The sequence below is a fragment of the Nesoenas mayeri genome, assembly GCF_963082525.1.
Source record: "Nesoenas mayeri genome assembly, chromosome: 34".
Lineage (NCBI taxonomy): Eukaryota > Metazoa > Chordata > Aves > Columbiformes > Columbidae > Nesoenas > Nesoenas mayeri.
In genome coordinates this window covers 238,360-265,748 of record NC_137575.1, presented here as the reverse complement: position 1 = coordinate 265,748, position 27,389 = coordinate 238,360, and the positions used below count along the sequence as shown (strand labels likewise).

General features: G+C 58.0%; 1 protein-coding gene across 1 annotated transcript; it reads left to right on the top strand.

Moving 5' to 3' along the window:
* Positions 1 to 614: 614 nt before the first annotated feature.
* LOC308051218 (matrix metalloproteinase-14-like) lies at positions 615 to 26,122 on the top strand (the record flags this gene model as incomplete). The annotated part of the gene is made up of 12 exons (XM_080361571.1): positions 615 to 693; positions 3,142 to 3,239; positions 10,688 to 10,827; positions 11,383 to 11,472; positions 12,707 to 12,829; positions 14,752 to 15,077; positions 18,379 to 18,540; positions 20,241 to 20,374; positions 20,457 to 20,595; positions 22,201 to 22,351; positions 23,448 to 23,563; positions 25,791 to 26,122. The coding sequence occupies 12 exons, from the start codon at positions 615 to 617 to the stop codon at positions 26,120 to 26,122; spliced, it is 1,890 nt and encodes a 629-aa protein (XP_080217697.1).
* Positions 26,123 to 27,389: the final 1,267 nt, after the last annotated feature.

Below are 27,389 nucleotides of genomic sequence, written 5' to 3'. Positions count from 1 at the left end.
ATGTGGGGCTGGACCCACACTTGGGGAGTGGGACCCATAGGTGTGGGGTGGGACTCATAGATAGGGGGGGACACATATGGGGCTGGACCCACACTTAGGGGGCTGGACCCATAGATGAGGGGGACACATATGGTCCTGGACCCACACTTGGGGGGTGGGACCCATAGATGTGGGATGGGACCTATAGATGGGGGTGGACACATATGGGGCCGGACCCACACTTGGGGGGCGGGACCCATAGATGGGGGGGAGACACATGTGAGGCTGGACCCACACTTGGGGGGGTGGGACCCATAGATTGGGGGGGGCACATATAGGGGTCTGGACCCACACTTGGGTGGCTGGATCCACACTTGGGGGGCGGGACCCATAGATGGGGGTGGACACATATGGGGCGGGACCCACACTTTGGGGGCGGGACCCATAGATGGCACATATAGGGGTCTGGACCCACACTTGGGGGGCGGGACCCATAGATGGGGGTGGACACATATGGGGCTGGACCCACACTTGGGGGGCGGGACCCACAATTCCGGGGGGGGGGGGCGAGGTGTGGGGCTGCCCCCCAGCTCCATGGGGTTTGGGGGGGATCTATGGGGCTGCCCCACGGATCTATGGGGCAGGAGGAGCTGCCCGAGGTGACGCCGCGGGAGCTGGAGCTGCTGGCGGAGGCCGAGGAGCTGCTGCCCTATGGTGGGGCGGCTATGGGGCAGCTATGGGGCAGCTATGGGGCTGGGGGACACTTGGGGGGCACTTATGAGCATCTATGGGGCACTTATGGGGCGCTTGGGGGCCGCTTATGGGGCATCTATGGGGCACTTGGGGGCAGTTATGGGGCAGCTATGGGGCACTTATGGGGTGTCTATGGGGCACTTGGGGGGTGTCTATGGGGCAGTTACGGGGCACTTGGGGGCAGTTATGGGGCACTTGGGAGTGTCTATGGGGCACTTATGGGGCGTCTATGGGGCACTTATGGGGCAGTTATGGGGCACTTGGGGGTGTCTATGGGGTACTTATGGGGTGTCTATGGGGCACATATGGGGTGTCTATGGGGCACTTATGGGTGTCTATGGAGCACTTGGGGGTCAGTTATGGGGCACTTGGGGGGCACTTACGGTGTGTCTATGGGGCACTTGTGAGGTGTCTATGGGGCACTTGGGGGTGTCTATGGGGCACTTACGGGGTGTCCATGGGGCACTTGGGGGGCACTTATGGGGTGTCTATGGGGCACTTGGGGGTATCTATGGGGCACTTGGGAGGCACTTATGGGGTGTCTATGGGGCACTTGGGGGGCAGTTATGGGGCACTTGGGGGTATCTATGGGGCACTTGGGGGGCACTTATGGAGTGTCTATGGGGCACTTGGGGGGCAGTTATGGGGCACTTGGGGGTATCTATGGGGCACTTGGGGGGCACTTATGGAGTGTCTATGGGGCACTTGGGGGGCAGTTATGGGGCACTTGGGGGTATCTATGGGGCACTTGGGGGGCACTTGTGGGGTGTCTATGGGGCACTTGGGGTGTCTATGGGGCAGCTATTGGGCACTTATGGGGCATCTATGGGGAACTTATGGGCATCTATGGGGCACTTATGGGGCTGGAGGACACTTGGGGGGCACTTATGGGGCTGGGGGGGTACTTATGGGGCAGGGAGCCCCCCCAGCCCCACGACGTCGCTGCCCCATAGTGGAGGAGATACCGGAGCTCCCACCACCGCCCCCCGGTGAGCACTTATGGGGCTGGGGGGTCACTTATGGGGCAGAATCAGGTCACTTATGGGGCAGAGAGGAGTCACTTATGGGGCAGAATTGCATCACTTATGGGGCAGACAAGGGTCACTTATGGGGCTGGGGCGTCACTTATGGGGCAGAATCACATCACTTATGGGGCAGGATCAGGTCACTTATGGGGCAGAATTGCGTCACTTATGGGGCTGGGGGGTCACTTAGGGGGCAGAATCAATTCATTTATGGGGCAGAATCACGTCACTTATGGGGCTGGGGGGTCACTTATGGGGCAGAATCGCATCACTTATGGGGCAGAATCAGGTCACTTATGGGGCAGAATCGCGTCACTTATGGGGCTGGGGGGTCACTTATGGGGCAGAATCGCATCACTTATGGGGCAGAATCAGGTCACTTATGGGGCAGAATCGCGTCACTTATGGGGCTAGGGGGTCACTTAGGGGGCAGAATCAATTCACTTATGGGGCAGAATCAGGTCACTTATGGGGCAGGGTGGGCCCACTTGTGTGTCACTTATGGGGCAGCCCTGCCCCCCATCTCCGCCCCACAGCTCCCGCCCCCCCCGAGGAGGCTCCTCCACCCCCCAAGGTGGGTTATGGGGCCGCTTGTGGGGCAGCGCTATGGGGCAGGACCCACCCAGACGGGGCCCCTGCCCCACAGCTGCCCCCCAAGCGCCGCCGCCCGCCCCACATGGACCCCCAGCCCCAGATCCCCCAGGAGCAGTTCCAGGCGCAGCTGCTGCGGCCCCACGGACACTGTGGGGCGCTGGTGAGCGGGGACCCAGGCGTCCGGGCCCCATAGATTTGACTGAGAAGGGACCCAGGAGTTCGGAGGATGAGGGACCCAGGAGTTCGGGCCCCATAGATTCGACCTCAGAGGGACCCAGGCGTCCGGGCCCCATAGATTGGACCAAGAAGGGACCCAGGAGTTCGGGCCCCATAGATTTGACTGAGGAGGGACCCAGGAGTTCGGGAGAGGAGGGACCCAGGCGTCCGGGACCCATAGATTTGACTGATGAGGGACCCAGGCGTCCGGGCCCCATAGATTTGACTGAGAAGGGACCCAGGAGTTCAGGCCCCATAGATTTGACTGATGAGGGACCCAGGCGTCCGGGCCCCATAGATTTGACTGAGAAGGGACCCAGGAGTTCGGGCCCCATAGATTTGACTTCAGAGGGACCCAGGTGTCCGGGCCCCATAGATTTGACTGATGAGGGACCCAGGCGTCCGGGCCCCACAGGTGCTGCTGGATCCGCCCTCCAAGCTCCGCCGCCCCCCAAGTGAACTGCTGGGAACCCCGACCTGCGGTGAGGACCCAGGAGTGCCCCAAGGGACCCAGGAGTGCCCCAAAGAGGGACCCAGGCGTCCGGGCCCCACACGCCCCATCTCTGCCCCATAGGTTGGCTGCCCCCCGAGCTCTGGGACTTATGGGGCAGATGCGCCCGTCCCGCCCCACGGCGCCCCACGGCGGCCCCAGAGCTGCCCAGCGAGGTGGAGGTGAGGACCCAGGCGTCCGGGAGGGACCCAGGAGTGCCCCAAGGGACCCAGGAGTCCGGGAGGGACCCAGGAGTGCCCCAAGGGACCCAGGAGTTCGGGCCCCACAGATCCTGCGGGAAGTGATGGAGCCGAGTCTGCCCGGGGCCGTGACGACGTCGGGTGAGCGACCCACAGATCTATGGGGCGCTGTGGGGCATATGGGCTCTATGGGTCCCTATGGGTCTCTATGGGTCTCTATGGGCTCTATGGGTCTCTATGGGTCCCTATGGGTCTCTATGGGTCTCTATGGTCTCTATGGGTCTCTATGGGTCCCTATGGGTCTCTATGGTCTCTATGGTCTCTATGGTCTCTATGGGTCCCTATGGTCTCTATGGGTCTCTATGGTCTCTATGGGGCTCTATGGGTCCCTATGGGTCTCTATGGGTCTCTATGGTCTCTATGGGCTCTATGGGTCCCTCTGGGTCTCTATGGGTCTCTATGGGCTCTATGGGTCTCTATGGGTCTCTATGGTCTCTATGGGTCTCTATGGGTCCCTATGGGTCTCTATGGGTCTCTATGGGTCTCTATGGTCTCTATGGGTCCATATGGGTCTCTATGGGTCTCTATGGGTCTCTATGGTCTCTATGGCTCTCTATGGGTCTCTATGGGTCTCTATGGGTCTCTATGGTCTCTATGGGGCTCTATGGGTCAATCTATGGGTCCCAATGGGTCTCTATGGGTCTCTATGGGTCCCAATGGGTCTCTATGGTGTCTATGGGTCAATCTATGGGTCCCAATGGGTCTCTATGGGTCCCCAGAACTGTCCCTGGAGCTCCCAGAGGAGGAACCGCGGCCCCTCCCCCCGGAGGAACTTCGGTGACGTCACAGGGGTCACGGGGTCACCCTAGGGGGGGGTCACGACCCCTCACGTGACCCCTTGACCTTTTAACCCCCCCCCCCAGCCCCCCCCCGCCCCTCCCCCCCCCCGCCCCTCCCCGAGCTGCCGGAAGCGCCGGAACCGGAAATGCCGCCCGGCCCCGCCCCCAACATGGCGGCCATGCGCAGGTCAGTGCCCCTGGGGCACTCCTGGGTCCCTCCCGAACTCCTGGGTCCCTATTTGGGTGCATTGGGGCACTCCTGGGTCCCTCCCGAACTCCTGGGTCCCTATTTGGGTCCATGGGGCACTCCTGGGTCCCTTGGGGCACTCCTGGGTCCCTCCTGAACTCCTGGGTCCCCTGGGGCACTCCTGGGTCCATGGGGCACTCCTGGGTCCATTGGGGCACTCCTGGGTCCCCCCCGAACTCCTGGGTCCCTATTTGGGTCCATTGGGGCACTCCTGGGTCCCTCTGGGGCACTCCTGGGTCCCTCCTGAACTCCTGGGTCCCTATTTGGGTCCCTTGGGGCACTCCTGGGTCCATGGGGCACTCCTGGGTCCCTTGGGGGCACTCCTGGGTCCATGGGGCACTCCTGGGTCCCTGGGGCACTCCTGGGTCCATGGGGCACTCCTGGGTCCCCAGGCTGCTCCTCTCGGCCGCCTCGGTCCCCGGCGGCTCCGATTTGGGGTCCCTGGTGCCCCCCGGGACCCCCCGCGGCGCCGTGGGGCGGCTGCTCAGCCTCTGCCTGGGTGAGTCCGTGGGGCAGCCCCACACCTATGGGGCAGCCCCACACTTATGGGTCCCAACCTATAGCTATGGGGCCCAAACCACACCTGTGGGTCTCAACCTATGTCTAAGGGTCTCACCCCCTATTTAAGGGTCCAGCCCCACACCTATGGGTCCAGCCCCACACCTATGGGTCTCAACCTATATCTATGGGTCCCACCCCATATCTATGGTTATCAACCTATATCTATGGGTCCCAAACCATATCTATGGGTCTCACCCCCTATCTAAGGGTCCTGCCCCATATCTATGGGTCCAGCCCCACACCTATGGGTCCCAAACCACATCTATGGGGCCCAAACCACACCTATGGGTCCCACCCCCTATCTAAGGGTCCTGCCCCATATCTATGGGTCCAGCCCCACACATATGGGTCCCGCCCCACATCTATGGGTCTCACCCTATATCTATGGGTCCTGTCCCACATCTATGGGTCTCACCCTATATCTATGGGTCCCGCCCCACATCTATGGGTCCCACCCCACATCTATGGGTCTCACCCCATATCTAAGGGTCCAGCCCCACATCTATGGGTCTCACCCTATATCTATGGGTCCCGCCCCATATCTAAGGGTCTCACCCCCTATCTAAGGGTCTCACCCTATATCTATGGGTCCCGCCCCACATCTATGGGTCCCACCCCACATCTATGGGTCCAGCCCCACACATATGGGTCCCAAACCACATCTAAGGGTCTCACCCCATATCTAAGGGTCCCGCCCCGCATCTATGGGTCTCACCCCATATCTAAGGGTCTCAACCTATATCTATGGGTCCAGCCCCACACTTATGGGGCAGCCCCACACATATGGGTCCCAAACCACATCTATGGGTCCCGCCCTATATCTAAGGGTCCCGCCCCACATCTATGGGTCTCACCCCATATCTAAGGGTCCAGCCCCACATCTAAGGGTCTCAACCTATATCTATGGGTCCCGCCCCATATCTAAGGGTCTCACCCCATATCTATGGGTCCTGCCCCACATCTAAGGGTCCCGCCCCGTATCTATGGGTCTCACCTTATATCTATGGGTCCAGCCCCACATCTATGGGTCCAGCCCCCCTAACCCCGCCCCCTCCGCAGAGCTCTGCGCCTCCCATTGGCTGCGCCTGGAGCAGTCCCCGGCCCTACGGACCAATCAGGATCCAGCTCCGCCCCCGCCCCATCCCCCATTAAACCGTTGCCACGGGAACGAGGCTCCGAATGGCGGGAAGGGGGCGGGGCTTGGGGCGGGGGGGGCGGGGCTGGGAGCGGGGGGGCGGGGCTACCGCTGGGGACGTGGCCAATGGGGGCGGGTTGGGCGGCAGCGCACGTGACACCCCCCCCCACACCCAAAATAAGGCACGTGACTCCTCCCCCGCTCACGTGATAAACACCCCCCCCACGCCCCCCCATTCCCGCCACCTGGAGGTCAAGCCCGAACTCCTGGGTCCCTTGGGGCACTCCTGGGTCCCCCCCGAACTCCTGGGTCCCCCATTTGGGTCCCTTAGGGCACTCCTGGGTCCCTCTCCCGAACTCCTGGGTCCCTGAGGCACTCCTGGGTCCCTTGGGGCACTCCTGGGTCCCCTCCCTGCACTATTAAACCCATTGGGGCACTCCTGGGTCCCTCTTGGGGCATTCCTGGGTCCCCCTCGAACTCCTGGGTCCCCCATTTGGGTCCCTTGGGGCACTCCTGGGTCCCTCCCGAACTCCTGGGTCCTTTGGGGCACTCCTGGGTCCCCTATTTGGGTCCCTTGGGGCACTCCTGGGTCCCTCTCCCGAACTCCTGGGTCCCCCATTTGGGTCCCTTGGGGCACTCCTGGGTCCCTGGGGCACTCCTGGGTCCCTCCCTGCACTATTAAGCCCATTGGGGCACTCCTGGGTCCCTCCCGAACTCCTGGGTCCCTATTTGGGTCCATTGGGGCACTCCTGGGTCCCCCCGAACTCCTGTGTCCCTTGGGGCACTATTAAGCCTTTTGGGGCACTCCTGGGTCCCTTCCCGAACTCCTGGGTCCCCCCCGAACTCCTGGGTCCCTCCCTGCACTATTAAACCCATTGGGGCACTCCTGGGTCCCCCCATTTGGGTCCATTGGGTCCCTCCTGGGTTCCCCCTCATTTAGTTCCCTTGGGGCACTCCTGGGTCCCTGGGGCACTCCTGGGTCCCTCCCTGCACTATTAAACCCATTGGGGCACTCCTGGGTCCCTCCCGCACTCCTGGGTCCTTCCCGAACTCCTGGGTCCCTATTTGTCCCTCCCCCCCCCCCCCCCCCCTCCTTCCCGGCTTCTCCAGGACCCTCCTGTGTCCCGCCCCCCCTACCCTGACCCCGCCCCCCTCCCCCTTTGACCCCGCCCCCCGTGGCCCCGCCCCCTCCCCCCGTGGCCCCGCCCCCCCCGGTGTCTTCCCGCGCGGCGCGCGCGGCCCGCGCAGAACTCCGCCCCCCCCGTGGCCCCGCCCCCTCCCCCCGTGGCCCCGCCCCCCCGGTGTCTTCCCGCGCGGCGCGCGCGGCCCGCGCAGACCCCGCCCCCGCCGCGATGCTCGCGCTGCTGCTGCTGCTGGGGGGGGCGGCGGCCCCTTCCCCACCCGACACACCCGCCTTCAGCCCCGAGGTGAGGGACCCAGGAGTGCCCCAATGGGCTTCATAGGGGAGGGGGGGACCCAGGAGTGCCCCAAGGGACCCAAATAGGGGACCCAGGAGATCGGGAGGGACCCAGGAGTGCCCCAAGAGGGACCCAGGAGTGCCCCAATGGGCTTAATAGGGGAGGGGGGGACCCAGGAGTGCCCCAATGAACCCAAATAGGGGACCCAGGAGTTCGGGAGGGACCCAGGAGTGCCCCAAGGGACCCAAATAGGGGACCCAGGAGTTCGGGAGAGGGACCCAGGAGTGCCCCAAGGGACCCAGGAGTGCCCCAATGGGTTTAATAGGGGAGGGAGGGACCCAAGAGGGACCCAGGAGTGCCCCAATGGGCTTAATAGGGGAGGGACCCAGGAGTGCCCCAAGGGATACAGGAGGGACCCAGGAGTTCGGGAAGGGACCCAGGAGTGCCCCAATGGGTTTAATAGGGGAGGGAGGGACCCAGGAGTGCCCCAAGGGACCCAGGAGTTCGGGGGGAGAGGCGGGGGGGGGTTAATAGGGGTTAAGGGAGGGACCCAGGAGTGCCCCAATGGGCTTAATAGTGCAGGGAGGGACCCAGGAGTTCGAGAGGGACCCAGGCGTTCGGGGATATGGGATCACATGACCGGGAAGGGACCCAGGCGTCCGGGAGGGACCCAGGAGTTCGGGGGGACCCAGGAGTGCCCCAATGAGTTTAGTAGTGCAGTAGAGGGACCCAGGAGTTCGGGAGGGACCCAGGAGTCCGGGAGGGGACCCAGGCGTTCGGGAGGGACCCAGGCGTCCGGGCCGTCCCCTCCCCCCCCGCCACGTCTCCTCTTTGTCCCGTTTTCCGCCGCTTTTCCCCCAATTCCCGCCCCTCCCCCCCCCGGGCCCGAATCCGCGGGATTTCACCCCAAAAACAACGCGGGGGGCGGGGGGAGGGACCCAGGAGTGCCCCAGGGACCCAGGAGTGCGGGAGGGACCCAGAAAGGGACCCAGGAGTTCGGGGGTGGGATCACATGACCGGGAAGGGACCCAGGAGTTCGGGAGGGGACCCAGGAGTACCCCAAGGGACCCAGGAGTTCGGAGGTGGGATCACATGACTGGGAAGGGACCCAGGAGTGCCCCAAGGGACCCAGGAGTTCGGGAGGGACCCAGGAGTACCCCAAGGGACCCAGGAGTTCGGGAGGGATGCATGTGATGGGGAAGGGACCCAGGAGTTCGGGGCTCGGATCACATGACCGGGAAGGGACCCAGGAATACCCCAAGAGACCCAGGAGTTCGGGAGGGGGGACCCAGGAGTTCGAGGGGGGACCCAGGAGTTCGGGGATGGGATCACATGACCAGGAAGGGACCCAGGCGTCCGGGAGGGACCCAGGAGTTCGGGAGGGACCCAGGAGTTCGGGGGGGGGGACTCAGGAGTTCGGGGGGGGACCCAGGAGTGCCCCAAGGGACCCAGGAGTTCGGGGGGGGACCCAGGAGTGCCCCAAGGGACCCAGGAGTTCGGGGGGGGGACTCAGGCATCCGAGGGGGACCCAGGCGTTCGGGGGGCGGGGTCACATGACCGGGCAGGGACCCAGGCGTCCGGGCCGCCCCCACGTTAATTACCAGCTGCTAATTCTGTCTCGCGTGTGGGCGGGGCCGCGGGGGAGGGGGCGGGGCCGGGGATTGGCCACGCCCCCCGGGGACCCGAGAGCGGGGGGAGAGGGCGGGGCCGGGGATTGGCCACGCCCCCTGGGACCCGGGAGGGGGCGGGGCCGGGGGCTTTGGCCACGCCCCCTGGGGACCCGGGAGCTGGGTGGGGGGGGCAAATGGGGGACCCAGGAGTTCGGGGGTGGGGGGGGGGGGGGGGGAGTTTAATAGGGATTAAGGGAGGGACCCAGGAGTGCCCCAAGGGACCCAGGAGTTCGGGAGGGACCCAGGAGTTCGGGAAGGGGGAGGGGGGGTGGGGGGGGGGTTTAATAGGGGTTAAGGGAGGGACCCAGGAGTGCCCCAGTGGGATTAATAGTACAGGGAGGGACCCAGGAGTGCCCCAATAGACCCAAGAGATCGGGAGGGACCCAGGAGTGCCCCAATGGACTCAAACCTTTGGGAAGGGACCCAGGAGTTCGGGAGGGACCCAGGAGTGCCCCAAGGGACCCAGGAGTGCCCCAATAGACTCAAGTGTCTGGGAGGGACCCAGGAGTGCCCCAATAGACCCAAAACTTTGGGGAGGGACCCAGGAGTGCCCCAATGGACCTAATAGTGCAGAGAGGGACCCAAGAGTTGGGGAGGGACCCAGGAGTGCCCCAATGGACTCAAACCTTTGGGGAGGGACCCAGGAGTTCGGGAGGGACCCAGGAGTGCCCCAATGGACCCAAGAGTTGGGGAGGGACCCAGGAGTGCCCCAATGGACTCAAGAGTTCGGGAGGGACCCAGGAGTGCCCCAATGGACCCAAGAGATCGGGAGGGACCCAGGAGTGCCCCAATAGACCCAAGAGATCGGGAGGGACCCAGGAGTGCCCCAATAGACCCAAGAGATCGGGAGGGACCCAGGAGTGCCCCAATAGACCCAAGAGATCGGGAGGGACCCAGGAGTGCCCCAATAGACCCAAGAGATCGGGAGGGACCCAGGAGTGCCCCAATAGACCCAAGAGATCGGGAGGGACCCAGGAGTGCCCCAATAGACTCAAACCTTTGGGAAGGGACCCAGGAGTGCCCCATGGGTCTAAGACTTCAGGAGGGACCCAGGAGTGCCCCAATGGACTCAAGGCTGTTGGGAGGGACCCAGGAGTGCGGGAGGGACTTGAGGCTTTGGGAAGGGACCCAGGAGTGCCCCAAGGGACCCAGGAGTGCCCCAATAGACTCAAGTGTCTGGGAGGGACCCAGGAGTGCCCCAATGGACTCAAACCTTTGGGGAGGGACCCAGGAGTGCCCCAATGGACTCAAACCTTTGGGGAGGGACCCAGGAGTGCCCCAATGGACCCAAGAGTTCAGGAGGGACCCAGGAGTGCCCCAATGGGCTTAATAGTGTGGGAGGGACCCAGGAGTGCCCCAATAGACTCAAGTGTGTGGGAGGGACCCAGGAGTGCCCCATGTGTCTAAGACTTCAGGAGGGACCCAGGAGTGCCCCAATGGACTCAAACCTTTGGGGAGGGACCCAGGAGTGCGGGAGGGACTTGAGGCTCGGGGGAGGGACCCAGGCGTTCGGGAGGGACCCAGGCGTTCGGGAGGGACCCAGGCGTGCCCCTTGCCCAGGCGTGGCTGCAGCGGTACGGGTACCTGCCCCCCGGGCGGCTGGCGCTGCGCTCGCCCCGCGCGCTGCAGGGGGCGCTGGAGAACATGCAGCGGTTCTACGGGATCCCCGTGACCGGCCGCGCCGACCCCAACACGCTCAGGTAGGACCCAGGAGTGCCCCATGGACCCAGGAGTGCCCCATGGACCCAGGAGTGCCCCAAATGGGACACAGGAGGGAGCCAAGAGGGACCCAGAGATCCCCATTGTTGGCATTGAGGGACCCAGGAGTGCCCCAGAGGGACCCAGGAGTGCCCCAAGGGACCCCAAAGATACACCAAAGGGACCCAGGAGTGCCCCAAGGGACATGGGAGGGACCCAGGAGTGCCCCACGGGATATGGGAGGGACCCATCAATGGCAATGAGGGACCCAGGAGTGCCCCTTGTGGACCCAGGAGTGCACCATAGATCCCTATAGTTGACACTTAGGGACCCAGGAGTGCCCCAAGGGACATGGGAGGGACCCAGGAGTGCCCCAAATGGGACCTAGAGGTCCCCATTATTGGCACTGAGGGACCCAGGAGTGCCCCAGGGGACCCCAAAGATACACCAGAGGGACCCAGGAGTGCCCCAAGGGACACAGGAGGGACCCATTAATGGCAATGAGGGACCCAGGAGTGCCCCAGGGGATATGGGAGGGACCCAGGAGTGCCCCAAAGGGACCCAGGAGTGCCCCAGGGGGCGCTGGAGAACATGCAGCGGTTCTACGGGATCCCCGTGACCGGCCGCGCCGACCCCAACACGCTCAGGTAGGACCCAGGAGTGCCCCATGGACCCAGGAGTGCCCCACGGGACACAGGAGTTCGGGGGGGACCCGGGAGTGCCCCATAATGGGAGCTAGAGATCCCCATTGTTGGAACTGAGGGACCCAGGAGTGCCCCAGAGGGACCCAGGAGTGCCCCAAGGGATATGGGAGGGACCCATTAATGTCACTGAGGGACCCAGGAGTGCCCCAAAGGGACCCATTGTTAATGCTTAGGGACCCAGGAGTGCCCCAAGGGACCCAGGAGTGCCCCATAGATCCCCATTGTTAATGCTTAGGGACCCAGGAGTGCCCCAAAGGGACCCAGGAGGGACCCATCAATAGCATTGAGGGACCCAGGAGTGCCCCAATGGACATGGGAGGGACCCAGGAGTGCCCCAAGGGATATGGGAGGGACCCATTAATGGCATTGAGGGACCCAGGAGCGCCCCAAAGGGACCCATTGTTAATGCTTAGGGACCCAGGAGTGCCCCAAGGGACCCCAAAGATACACCAGAGGGACCCAGGAGTGCCCCATTGATCCCCATTGTTAATGCTTAGGGACCCAGGAGTGCCCCAAGAGACATGGGAGGGACCCAGGAGTGCCCCAAAGGGACCCAAAGATGCACCAGAGGGACCCAGGAGTGCCCCATAGATCCACATCATTGGAACTGAGGGACCCAGGAGTGCCCCAGAGGGACCCAGGAGTGCCCCATAGATCCCCATTGTTAATGATTAGGGACCCAGGAGTGCCCCAGAGGGACCCAGGAGTGCCCCAAGGGACCCCAAAGATACACCAGAGGGACCCAGGAGTGCCCCAAGAGACACAGGAGGGACCCAAGAGGGACCCAGGAGTTCCCCATAGATCCCCATCATTGCAACTTAGGGACCCAGGAGTGCCCCAGAGGGACCCAGGAGTGCCCCATAGATCCCCACCATTGCCACTAAGGGACCCAGGAGTGCCCCAAATGAGACCCAGAGATCCCCATTGTTGGCACTGAGGGACCCAGGAGTGCCCCAGAGGGACCCAGGAGTGCCCCCAATGTGACCCAAGAGGGACCCCGGAGTGCCCGAAAGGGACCCAGGAGTGCCCCATAGATCCCCACCATTGCCACTACGGGACCCAGGAGTGCCCCAGAGGAACCCAGGAGTGCCCCTCCATGCATCTCTATCCCCACCCACAAGTGGGTGTCCAATGGGGGGGGGGGGTGTATGACCATGACCTTGACCTTTGACCCCAGGGCCATGCTCCGCCCCCGCTGTGGGGTCCCGGACCAGCTGGGGTCACAGGTCAAGGGCAACGTGCGCCGGAGACGCTTCGCCCTGCAGGGGGCGCGATGGCCCGGCCCCGAGGTCACGTACAGGTCAGCTGTGGGGCGCTATGGGGCGCTATGGGGCTCTATGGGCTCTATGGTCTCTATGGGTCTCTATGGGTCTCTATGGGTCTCTATGGTCTCTATGGGTCTCTATGGGCTCTATGAGTCTCTATGGGGCTCTATGGGTCTCTATGGGTCTCTATGGGTCTCTATGGTCTCTATGGTCTCTATGGTCTCTATGGGTCTCTATGGTCTCTATGGGTCTCTATGGGTCTCTATGGGTCTCTATGGGTCTCTATGGTCTCTATGGTCTCTATGGTCTCTATGGGTCTCTATGGGGCTCTATGGTCTCTATGGCTCTATGAGTGTCTATGGGTCTATCTGTGGGTCTATGGGTCTATGGATCTGTCTATGGGTCTATGGGGGTCTATGTGTCCATCTATGGGTCTGTGGGAGTCTATGGGGGTCTATGTAGCTCTATGAGTCCGTCTATGGGTCTATGCGTCCATCTATGGGCTCTATGGGTCTATGGACCTGTCTATGGGGGTCTATGGGTCTATGGGGGTCTATGGGTCCATCTATGGGTCCATCTATGGGTCTATGGGGCTCTATGGCTCTTTGGGGCTCTATGTGTCCATCTATGGGCTCTATGGGTCTATGTGGTTCTATGGTTCCATCTATGGGTCTATGGGTGTCTATGGCTCTATGGGTCTCTATGGCTCCATCTATGGGTCTATGTGTCCATCTATGGGCTCTATGGGTCTATGGGTCTCTATGGCTCCATCTATGGCCCTATGGGTCTATCTATGGGTCTGTGTGGCTCTATGGCTCCATCTATGGGTCTATGTGTCCATCTATGGGTCTATGGGTCTATGTGTCCATCTATGGGTCTATGGGGGTCTATGTGTCCATCTATGGGTCTCTATGGCTCCATCTATGGGTCTATGGACCTGTCTACGAGTCTATGGGTCTATGGGTCTCTATGGCTCCATCTATGGGTCTATGGGGGTCTATGGGGCTCTATGGGTCTATGGGTCTCTATGGCTCCATCTATGGCTCTATGGGGGTCTATGGGTCCATCTATGGGTCTATGGGGGTCTATGGCTCCATCTATGGGTCTATGGGTTCATCTATGGGTCTATGGGTCTATGTGTGGGTCTATGGGTCTATGGACCTGTCTATGGGTCTATTGGTCCATCTATGGGTCTGTGGGTCTCTATGGCTCCATCTATGGGTCTATGGAGGTCTATGGGTCTATGGGGCTCTATGTGTCCATCTATGGGCTCTATGGGTCTATGAGGGTCTATGTGTCCATCTATGGGTCTATGGGTCCGTCTATGGGTCTATGGGCTCTATGGGTCTATGGGTCTCTATGGCTCCATCTATGGGGGTCTATGGGGATCTATGTGTCCATCTATGGGCTCTATGGCTCAATCTATGGACTCTATGGCTCTGTCTGTTGGATCTATGGGTCCAGCCCCACACTTATGGGTCTGCCCCACAGCATCCAGAACTTCACGCCCAAGGTGGGCCGCGCGGGCACGTTCTCGGCCATCCGCCTGGGCTCTATGGGTCTCTATGGGTCTCTATGGGTCTAAGTGTCCATCTATGGTCTCTATGGTCTCTATGGGTCTCTATGGGTCTCTATGGGTCTCTATGGGTCTCTATGGTCTCTATGGTCTCTATGGCTCTATGGGTGTCTATGGGTCTATCTATGGGTCTATGGGTGTCTATGGGTTCATCTATGGCTCTATGTCTCCATCTATGGGTCTATGGGTCTATGTGTCTATCTATGGGTCTGTTGACTCTATGGGTCTATCTATGGGTCTGTGGGTCTCTATGGCTCCATCTATGGGTCTATGGGGGTCTATGGGTGTCTATGTGTCCATCTATGTGTCCATCTATGGACTCTATGGCTCTGTCTGTTGGATCTATGGGTCCAGCCCCACACTTATGGGTCTGCCCCACAGCATCCAGAACTTCACGCCCAAGGTGGGCCGCGCGGGCACGTTCTCGGCCATCCGCCGCGCCTTCGCCGCCTGGGCGGCCGCCGCCCCCCTGAGGTTCCGCGAGCTGCCCTATAGCGGCGCGGGGGGAGGGGCCTCCGGCTCCGCAGGCTCCGCCCCCCAGCCCGACATCCTCATCCTATTCGCCGAGGGTTTCCATGGCGACAGCGCCCCCTTCGACGGCCCTGGGGGGTTCCTGGCGCACGCCTATTTCCCCGGGCCCCACATCGGGGGGGACACGCACTTCGATGGGGCAGAACCGTGGACCGACCAGAACCAGGACCTCAGCGGTACGGTTCTAGATCAGTGATGATGGGGGTTCTAGATCAGTTATGGGGGTTCTAGAGCGGATACGGGGGTTCTAGAGCAGATATGGGGAGGTTCTAGCGCCATGGGTTGTTTCTAGAGAGGAGAGGGTGGGGAGGGGTGCTAGAGTCATGTGTGGGTTCTAGATGTGTCATTGGGGTTCTAGATGCGATATTGGGGTTCTAGACGTGTCATTGGGGTTCTAGATGCGTCATTCGAGTTCTAGGTGCGTCATTGGGTTCTAGATGTGTCATTGGGTTCTAGATGCGTCATTTGGTTCTAGATGCGTCATTGGGTTCTAGATGCGTCATTGGGTTCTAGATGCATCATTGGGTTCTAGATGTGTCATTGGGTTCTAGATGCGTCATTGGGTTCTAGATGCATCACTTGGTTCTAGATGTGTCATTGGGTTCTAGATGCATCATTGGGTTCTAGATGTGTGATTGGGTTCTGGGTGTGTCTTTGGGTTCTGAGTGTGTCATTGGGTTCTAGATGTATCACTGGGTTCTAGATGTGTCATTGGGTTCTAGATGCATCATTGGGTTCTAGATGTGTCATTGGGTTCTAGATGCATCACTTGGTTCTAGATGTGTCATTGGGTTCTAGATGTGTCATTGGGTTCTAGATGTGTGATTGGGTTCTGGGTGTGTCATTGGGTTCTAGATGTATCATTGAGTTCAAGATGCGTCATTGGGTTCTAGATGCATCATTGGGGTCTAGATGTGTCATTGGCTTCTAGATGCATCATTGGGTTCTGGGTGTGTCATTGGGTTCTAGATGCGTCGTTGGGTTCTGGGTGTGTCATTGGAGGCTCTAGAGTCATCATTGGGTTCTAGATGCATCATTGGGTTCTATAGTGGGTATGGGGGTTCTAGGGCAGGTATGGGAGGATATGGGGGGTTCCTGGCGCACGCCTATTTCCCCGGGCCCCACATTGGGGGGGACACGCACTTCGATGGGGCAGAACCGTGGACCGACCAGAACCAGGACCTCAGCGGTACGGTTCTAGATCAGTGACGGGGGTTCTAGATCAGTGATGGGGGTTCTAGAGCGGATTTGGGGGTTCTAGAGCAGATATGGGGGTTCTAGCGCCATGGGTTGTTTCTAGAGAGGAGAGGGTGGGGAGGGGTGCTAGAGTCATGTGTGGGTTCTAGATGTGTCATTGGGGTTCTAGATGCGATATTGGGGTTCTAGACGTGTCATTGGGGTTCTAGACGTGCCATTAGGGTTCTAGATGCGTCATTGGAGTTCTAGGTGCGTCATTGGGTTCTAGATGTGTCATTGGGTTCTAGATGCATCATTGGGTTCTAGATGTGTCATTGGGTTCTAGATGCATCACTTGGTTCTAGATGTGTCATTGGGTTCTAGATGTGTCATTGGGTTCTAGATGCATCATTGGGTTCTAGATGTGTGATTGGGTTCTAGATGTGTCATTGGGTTCTAGATGTGTGATTGGGTTCTGGGTGTGTCATTGGGTTCTAGATGTATCATTGAGTTCAAGATGCGTCATTGGGTTCTAGATGCGTCATTGGGGTCTAGATGTGTCATTGGCTTCTAGATGCATCATTGGGTTCTGGGTGTGTCATTGGGTTCTAGATGTGTCGTTGGGTTCTGGGTGTGTCACTGGAGGCTCTAGAGTCATCATTGGGTTCTAGATGCATCATTGGGTTCTATAGTGGGTATGGGGGTTCTAGGGCAGGTATGGGAGGATATGGGGGGTTCCTGGCGCACGCCTATTTCCCCGGGCCCCACATCGGGGGGGACACGCACTTCGATGGGGCAGAACCGTGGACCGACCAGAACCAGGACCTCAGCGGTACGGTTCTAGATCAGTGATGGGGGTTCTAGATCAGTGATGGGGGTTCTAGAGCGGATGTGGGGGTTCTAGAGCAGATATGGGGGGGTTCTAGCGCCATGGGTTGTTTCTAGAGAGGAGAGGGTGGGGAGGGGTGCTAGAGTCATGTGTGGGTTCTAGATGCGATATTGGGGTTCTAGATGCAATGTTGAGGTTCTAGGTGCGTCATTAGGGTTCTAGAGTCATCATTGAGGCTCTACATGGGACATTGGGGTGCGTCATTGGGTTCTAGGTGCGACAATGCGTTCTAGGGTCGCCATTGGGTTCTAGATGCTGCTTAGGGTTCTAGAGTGAGTGGTCATTGGTTCTAGATGCGAGTTTGGGTTCTAGGGTCGTCGTTGGGTTCTAGATGCGCCTTTGGGTTCTAGAGTCATCGATGGGGTCTAGAGTCATTATCGGGTTCTAGATGATGCTTTGGGTTTTAGAGTCGTCATTGAGTTCTAGATGGCGTTTTGGGTTCTAAATGGTGAATTGGGTTCTAGATGCGTCAATGGGTTCCAGATGACTCATTGGGATCTAGATACGTCAATGGGTTCTAGATACACCAATGGGTTCTAGAGTCGTCAATGGGTTCTAGATTATGCTGCGGGTTCTAGATGACACATTGGGTTCTAGGTACACCAATGGGTTCTGGATGATACTTTGGGTTCTAGAGTCGTCATTGGGTCCATTGATCCACAGTTGGGTTCTAGACCCATCATTGACTCCATTGACCCATAGTTGGATCCATTGCCCCATAGTTGGGTCCATTGCCCCATAGTTGGGTTCCAGACCCATAGTTGGGTCCATTGACCCCTAATTGGGTCCATTGACCCACAGTTGGGTCCATTGACCCACAGTTGGGTTCCAGACCCATCATTGACTCCATTGCCCCATAGTTGGGTGCATTGACCTATAGGCGGGTTCCTGACCCATCATTGACTCCATTGCCCCATAGTTGGGTCCATTGACTTATAGTTGGGTTCTAGACCCATAGTCGGGTCCATTGCCCCATAGTTGGGTCCATTAACCCATAGTTGGGTTCTAGACCCACCATTGACTCCATTGCCCCATAGTTGGGTCCATTGCCCCATAGTTGGGTCCATTGCCCCATAGTTGGGTTCTAGACCCCTCATTGACTCCATTGCCCCACAGTTGGGTCCATTGACTTATAGTTGGGTTCTAGACCCATCATTGACTCCATTGCCCCATAGTTGGGTCCATTGACCTATAGTTGGGGTCTAGACCCATAGTCGGGTCCATTGACCCACAGTTGGGTCCATTGCCCCATAGTTGGGTTCTAGACCCCTCATTGACTCCATTGCCCCACAGTTGGGTCCATTGACTTATAGTTGCGTTCTAGACCCATAGTCGGGTCCATTGCCCCATAGGTGGGTTCTAGACCCCCTAGGTGGGTTCTAGCCCCCCCCCTCTGCCCCATAACCCCCCAGGGCACGACCTGTTCCTGGTGGCCGTGCACGAGCTGGGCCACGCGCTGGGATTGGAGCATTCGAGCGACCCGTCGGCCATCATGGCGCCGTTCTACCAATGGATGGACACCGAGGCCTTCGTGCTGCCCGACGACGACCGGCGCGGCATCCAGCAGCTCTACGGTCGCTATGGGGCGCTATGGGGCTCTATGGGGCTCTATGGGGCTCTATGGGGCGCTATGAGGCACTATGGTGTCTATGGTCTCTATGGTCTCTATGGGTCTTTATGGTCTCTATGGGCTCTATGGTCTCTATGGGTCTCTATGGTCTCTATGGGGTCTCTATGGGGTCTCTATGGGTCTCTATGGTGTCTATGGGTCTCTATGGGTCTCTATGGTCTCTATGGGTCTCTATGGGTCTCTATGGTCTCTATGGTCCCTATAAGTCTCTATGGGTCTCTATGGTCTCTATGGGTCTCTATGGGTCTCTATGGGTTTCTATGGGTCTCTATGGTCTCTATGGTCTCTATGGGTCTCTATGGTCTCTATGGGTCTCTATGGGTCTCTATGGGTCTCTATGGGTCTCTATGGTCTCTATGGGTCTCTATGGTGTCTATGGGTCTCTATGGTCTCTATGGTCTCTATGGGTCTCTATGGGTCTCTATGGGTCTCTATGGGTCTCTATGGTCTCTATGGGTCTCTATGGTGTCTATGGGTCTCTATGGTCTCTATGGTCTCTATGAGTCTCTACGGTCTCTATGTGTCTCTATGGGTCTCTATGGTCTCTATGGGTCTCTATGGGTCTCTATGGTCTCTATGGGTCTCTATGGGTCTCTATGGTCTCTATGGTCTCTATGGTCTCTATGGTCTCTATGGGTCTCTATGGTCTCTATGGTCTCTATGGTCTCTATGGGTCTCTATGGTCTCTATGGGTCCCTATGGGTCTCTATGGTCTCTATGGTCTGTATGGGTCTCTATGGGTCTCTATGGGTCTCTATGGGTCTCTATGGTCTCTATGGTCTCTATGGGTCTCTATGGTCTCTATGGGTCTCTATGGGTCTCTATGGTCTCTATGAGTCTCTATGGTCTCTATGGGTCTCTATGGTCTCTATGGGTCTCTATGGGTCTCTATGGGTTTCTATGGGTCTCTATGGTCTCTATGGGTCTCTATGGTCTCTATGGGTCTCTATGGGTCTCTATGGGTCTCTATGGTCTCTATGGGTCTCTATGGTGTCTATGGGTCTCTATGGTCTCTATGGTCTCTATGGGTCTCTATGGTCTCTATGGGTCTCTATGGGTCTCTATGTTCTCTATGGGTCTCTATGGGTCTCTATGGTCCCTATGGGTCTCTATGGGTCTCTATGGGTCTCTATGGGTCTCTATGGTCTCTATGGGTCTCTATGGGTCTCTATGGTCTCTATGGGTCTCTATGGCTCTCTATGGGTCTCTATGGGTCTCTATGGGTCTCTATGGTCTCTATGAGTCTCTACGGTCTCTATGTGTCTCTATGGGTCTCTATGGTCTCTATGGGTCTCTATGGGTCTCTATGGTCTCTATGGTCTCTATGGGTCTCTATGGTCTCTATGGTCTCTATGGGTCTCTATGGTCTCTATGTGTCTCTATGGGTCTCTATGGTCTCTATGGTCTCTATGGCTCTCTATGGTTCTCTCTGGGTCTCTATGGGTCTCTATGGTCTCTATGGGTCTCTATGGTCTCTATGGTCTCTATGGGTCTCTATGGGTCTCTATGGGTCTCTATGCTCTCTATGGGTCTCTATGGGTCCAACCACCCCATTGACCCCCATTGACCCATTGACCCCATCGCCCTCATTGACCCCATTTCCCCCATTGCCCCCCATTGACCCCCATTGTTCCCGCCCCCCAGGCTCCGCCCCCGGCCCCACCTGGCCGCCCCTCCCCCCCGGCCCCACAGCCCCAGGTCCCCCCTATGGGCCCCGAATCTGCGACGGCGCCTTCGACACGGTGGCCATGCTGCGGGGGGAGATGTTCATCTTCAAGGTGGGACTTATGGGTCACAATGGGGGGGTGGGGACATGTGGGGCGCCCCACGGTGACCCCCACGTCCCACCCTGCCCCATAGGAGCGCTGGTTCTGGAGGGTCCGCGATGGGCGCGTCCTCCCGGGCCACCCACTCCCCATAGGGCAGTTCTGGGCCGGGCTGCCCCCCAGCATCAGCGCGGCCTACGAGCGCAAGGACGGCAAGTTCGTCTTCTTCAAAGGTGGGTGATATCGCGATATGTCGCGACGTATCGCGATATATCGCGATATATCGTGGCGATATGACGATATATGGGGTCGTATCGCGGCGATATGATGATATATTGGGTTGTATCGTGATGATATCGTGGCGATATGGCAATATATCGCGACATATGGTGGCGATATGACGATATATTGGGCCATATCGCGATGATATTGTGGCGATATAACGATATATTGCGATATATCGTGGCGATATGATGATATATTGGGTCGTATCGTGGCGATATGATGATATATTGGGTTGTATCGTGATGATATCGTGGCGATATGGCAATATATCGCGACATATGGTGGCGATATGACGATATATTGGGCCATATCGCGACGATATCGTGGCGATATGATGATATATTGGGTCATATTGTGGCGATATGATGATATATTGGGCCATATCGCGATGATATTGTGGCGATATAACGATATATTGCGCTATATCGTGGCGATATGATGATATATTGGGCCATATCGCGATGATATTGTGGCGATATAACAATATATTGCGATATATCGTGGCGATATGATGATATATTGGGCCATATCGCGATGATATTGTGGCGCTATAACGATATATTGCGATATATCGTGGCGATATGATGATATATTGGGCCATATCGTGATGATACCGTGGCGATATGACAATATGTTGGGTCATATAGTGGTAATATCATGATATATTGGGCCATATCGCGATGATATTGTGGCGATATGATGATGTATCATGACATATCGTGGCGATATGACGATATATTGAGTCGTATCGCGGCGACATGATGATATATTGGGCCATATCGCGATGATATCGTGACGATATGACGATATATTGGGTCATATTGCGGCAATATGACAATATATTGGGTCATATCATGGCGATATGACGATATATTGGGTCATATCACGACGATATTGTGACGATATGATGATATATTGGGTCATATGGTGGCAATATGATGATATATTGGGTTATATTGTGGCCATATCGTGACAATATGATGATATATTGGGACATATCGCGGCGATATGATGATGAATCAGGCCATATCGCGGCTATATCGTGATGATATCGTGACGATATGACGTTATATTGGGTCATATTGTGGCGATATGATGATATATCGGGCCATATCGCGACAATATGACAATATATTGGGTCAATATATGACAATATATGACCCCATGTGTCACGATATGGCCACGATATGACCCCATTTGTCACGATATGACCAACATACTCTTATATCGCCACTATATCGCCACTATATGGCCCCATACGTCACAATATCGCCACGATATGACCCCATATGTCACGATATGAGCAACAAACTTTCATATCGCCACTATATCGTGACTATATCGCCATGATATGACTCCTTATGTCGCGATATGGCCGCGATATGACCCAATAGACTGTTCTATCGCCACCATATCGCCACGATACGCCCCAATATGTCGCGATATGGCCGCGATATGACCCAATAGAGTGTTCTACCGCCACCATATCGCCACGATATGTCGCGATATGTCACGATATATCGCGATATGAACCCGTGTCCCCCCCCCCCCAGGTGACCGGCACTGGGTGTTCGCCGAGGCGGCGCTGGAGCCGGGGTACCCGCGCCCCCTGGGATCTATGGGGCGGGGGGTCCCCCCCGACGGGCTGGACGCCGCCATGCTCTGGCTGCCCAGCGGGAAGACTTACCTGTTCCGGGGGGACAAGTGGGTGACACCCCCCCCCCATTGACCCCCCATTGACCCCCCATTGACCCCCATTGTCCCCATTGACCCCCATTGACCCCATTGACTCTCATTGACCCCATTGACCCCATTGACCCCATTGACCCCCATTGATCTACATTGACCCCATTGACCCCATTGACCCCATTGTCTCCATAGACCCCCATTGACCCCCCCCATTGATCCCATTGACCCCCCTATTGATCCCATTGACCCCGTTGACCCCCATTGACCCCATTGACTCTCATTGACCCCATTGACCCCATTGATCCCCATTGACCCCATTGACCCCCATAGACCCCCATTGACCCCAATTGATCCCATTGACCCCCATTGACCCCATTGACCCCCCCATTGACCCCATTGATCCCATTGACCCCCATTGACCCCCATTGATCTACATTGACCCCATTGACCCCATTGCCCCCATTGATCCCCATTGCCCCCCATGTCCCCATTGTCCCCATTGACCCCATTGACTCCATTGACCCCAATGTCCCCATTGATCCCATTGACCCCAATTGATCCCATTGACCCATTGACCCCCATTGACCCCATTGCCCCTCATGTCCCCATTGACCCCATTGACCCCATTGACCCATTGACCCCCATCGCCCCCATTGCCCCCATGTCCCCATTGCCCCCATTGTCCCCATTGCCCCCCATGTCCCCATTGACCCCCATTGACCCCCATTGATCCCATTGACCCCAATTGATCCCATTGACCCATTCACCCCCATTGTCCCCATTGCCCCCATTGCCCCCATTGACCCCATTGCCCCCCATGTCCCCATTGCCCCCCATGTCCCCATTGTCCCCATTGCCCCCCATGTCCCCATTGCTCCCATTGACCCCATTGCCCCCCATGTCCCTATTGACCCCATTGCCCCCCATGTCCCCATTGCCCCCCATGTCCCCATTGCCCCCCATGTCCCCATTGTCCCCATTGCCCCCCATGTCCCCATTGCCCCCATTGACCCCCATGTCCCCATTGCCCCCATTGCCCCCCATGTCCCCATTGCCCCCCATGTCCCCATTGCCCCCATTGACCCCCATGTCCCCATTGTCCCCATTGCAGGTATTACCGGTTCAACGAGGACACGGGCGCCGTGGACCCCGATTACCCCAAGGACATGGGGGTCTGGGGGGGCGTCCCCGACAGCCCCCAGGGGGCGTTTGTGGGGCACGACGAGGGTGAGGGGACAGGGGGGGACATGGGGGGCAATGGGGACAATGGGGGCAATGGGGGTTATGGGGACATGGGGGGCAATGGGGGATATGGGGACATGGGGGACAATGGGGTCAATGGGGGGCTATGGGGGCAATGTGGGGATATGGGGGGCTATGGGGACAATGGGGGTGATGGGGGTTATGGGGGGTTATGGGGTTATGGGGCAAACGTGTGGGTCCTACTGGTGTCTGTTCTCCCCCCATTACCCCCCATTGACCTCCATTGATCCCCATTGATTCCCATTGACCCCCATTGACTCCCATTGACCTCCATTGACCCCCATTGACCCCATTGACCCCCATTGACTCCCATTGATCCCCATTGACCCCCATTGATTCCAATTGACTCCCATTGACCCCCATTGACCCCGTTGACCCATTGACCCCCATTGATCTCTATGAGTCTCTGGGTCCCATTGATTCCATTGACCCCCATTGACTTCTATTGATCTCTATGGGTGTCTATGGGTCCCATTGACCCCATTGACCCCATTGATCCCATTGACCCCCATTGACTTCTATTGATCTCTATGGGTGTCTATGGGTCCCATTGACCCCATTGACCCCATTGACCCCATTGATCCCATTGACCCCCATTGACTTCTATTGATCTCTATGGGTGCCTATGGGTCCCATTGACCCCATTGACCCCCATTGACCCATTGACCCCATTGACCCATTGACCCCATTGACTCCCATTGTCCCCATTGACTTCTATTGATCTCTGTGGGTGTCTATGGGTCCCATTGACCCCATTGACCCCAATTGACATCTATTGATCTCTATGGGTCCCATTGACCCCCCATTGAACCCCATTGACATCTATTGATCTCTATGGGTGTCTATGGGTCCAATTGACCCCCATTGTCCCTCATTGACCCCCATTGACTTCTATTGATCTCTATGGGTGTCTATGGGTCCCACTGACCCCATTGACCCCCATTGACTCCATTGCCCCCATTGATTCCCATTGACCCCCATTGATTCCATTGACCCCCATTGACTTCTATTGATCTCTATGGGTGCCTATGGGTCTCATTGATCCCCATTAACTCCCGTTGACCCCATTGATCTCTATGGGTCCCATTGACCCTATTGACCCCCACTGACCCCCACTGACATCTATTGATCTCTATGGGTGTCTATGGGTCCCATTGACCCTATTGACCCCATTGACCCCATTGATCCATATTGACCCCCATTGACCCCCGTTGCCCCATTGACCCCATTGACTCCCATTGACCACCATTGACTCCCATTGATCCCCATTGACTCCCATTGACCCCCATTGATTCCCATAGAGTCCCATTGATTCCCATTGACCCTCATTGATCCCCATTGACCCCCCATTGACTCTCATTGACCCCCATTGACCCCCATTGACTCCCATTGATCCCCATTGACCCCATTGATCCCCATTGACTCCCATTGACCCCCATTGATCCCCATTGACTCCCATTGACCCCATTGATCCCCATTGATCCCCATTGACCCCCAATGACTCCCATTGACCCCCATTGACCCCCATTGACTCCCATTGATCCCCATAGAGTCCCATAGAGTCCCATTGATCCCCATTGACTCCCATTGACCCCCATTGATCCCCATTGACTCCCATTGATCCCCATTGACCCCCATTGACTCCCATTGACCCCATTGATCCCCATTGATCCCCATTGACCCCCAATGACTCCCATTGACCCCCAATGACTCCCATTGATCCCCATTGATTCCCATAGAGTCCCATTGACCCCCATTGACTTCTATTGATCTCTATGGGTGTCTATGGGTCCCATTGACTCCCATTGACCCCATTGACCCCCATTGACCCCCATTGACTCCCATTGACCCCCATTGATCCCCATTGACTCCCATTGACCCCCATTGATCGTCATTGACCCCATTGCCCCCATTGATCTCTATGGGTCTCTATGGGTCCCATTGACCCATTGATCCCATTGACCCCATTGATCTCTATAGGTCCCATTGACTCCCATTGACCCCATTGATCTCCATTGAGTCCCATTGACTCCCATTGATTCCAATTGACTCCCATTGACCCCATTGCCCCCATTGCCCCCATTGACCCCATTGCCCCATTGACCCCATTGCCCCCATTGCCCCCATTACCCCCATTGCCCCCCATTGCCCCCCATCACCCCACTGACCCCCATGTCCCCCCCCCCCGCAGCCTTCACCTACTTCTTCAAGGGCTCCCTCTATTGGACGTTTGACAACCGCGCCCTCCGCGTGACCCCGGGCTCCCCCAAATCCAAATCCCTGCTCCGCGATTGGCTGAACTGCCCCGGCCCCTCCCCCCCGGAACCTCCTCCGCCGGCCAATCCCGACGACACCGACGTCATCGTCATCGCCGTGGGGGGCGGGGCCGGGGCGCTGGCCACGCCCCTGGCGCTCTTGGCTCTGATTGGTGGAGGGGCCGGGGCGCTGGCTCTGATTTGGTGGTACCGGGGACCCCCCAAAAAGCTCCTGAGGTGCCAGAGGAGCCTCCTCCCCCGGGTTTAAGCTCCGCCCACCCGGGACACGCCCACCGGGGGGGGGACACGCCCACCGGGACCAACGGCCAATGGGGAGGTGGGGGGGGGAAGGGGGGTCCCATCCCATTGACTCCATTGACCCCCATTGACCCCACTGACCCTATTGACCCCCATTGACCCCACTGACCCCACTGACCCCCATTGACCCATTAACCCCATTGACCCCATTGACTCCACTGACCCCATTGACCCATTGACCCCATTGACCCCATTGACCCCCATTGACCCATTGACCCCCATTGACCCCCATTGACCCCATTGACCCTATTGACCCTATTGACCCTATTGACCCCATTGACCCATTGACCCCATTGACCCCATTGACCCCATTGACCCTATTGACCCATTGACCCCATTGACCCCATTGACCCCCATTGACCCCCATTGACCCATTGACCCCATTGACCTTATTGACCCATTGACCCCATTGACCCCATTGACCCCCATTGACCCCATTGACCCATTGACCCCATTGACCCCATTGACCCCCATTGACCCCTATTGACTCATTGACCCCATTGGCCCCATTAACCCATTGACCCATTGACCCATTGACCCATTGACCCATTGACCCCATTGACCCATTGACCCCATTGACCCCATTGACCCCCATTGACCCATTGACCCCATTGACCCCATTGACCCCCATTGACCCATTGACTCATTGACCCCATTGACCCCATTGACCCATTGACCCATTGAGCCCATTGACCCCATTGACCCATTGACCCCATTGACTCCCATTGACTCATTGACCCCATTGACCCATTGACCCCCATTGACCCCATTGACTCATTGACCCATTGACCCCATTGACCCATTGACCCCCATTGGCCCCATTGGTCCCATTGGCCTCGCCCCCTTCCCCACCCCATATATGGTGCTCAGCCCCACCCCCTGGAATGGGGAAGGGGAGGGGGGAGCTTAGGGGGCGTGGCCATGCAAATGAAGGGGGCGGGGCCCATTGTATATAAGGGGGGGGGGGGTGGGGGGGGTGTTTTTTATGGCTATGGGGGGGGGGGGAGGGGCCCGATCCCGCCCCCCAAATCCTGCTGGCTCGGGATTGGTTGGGGGGAGCGAGGGGGGAGGGGCCTCCCCCTGTTGGGGGGGGGAGGGGGGGGATAATTAATTAATAATAATTATAATTATAATAATAATGATGAAAGAAATGAGTCGGAAAATGGTGATTGGGGAATGGGGGAGGGACCCCGGAGTGCCCCGAGGGACCCAGGAGT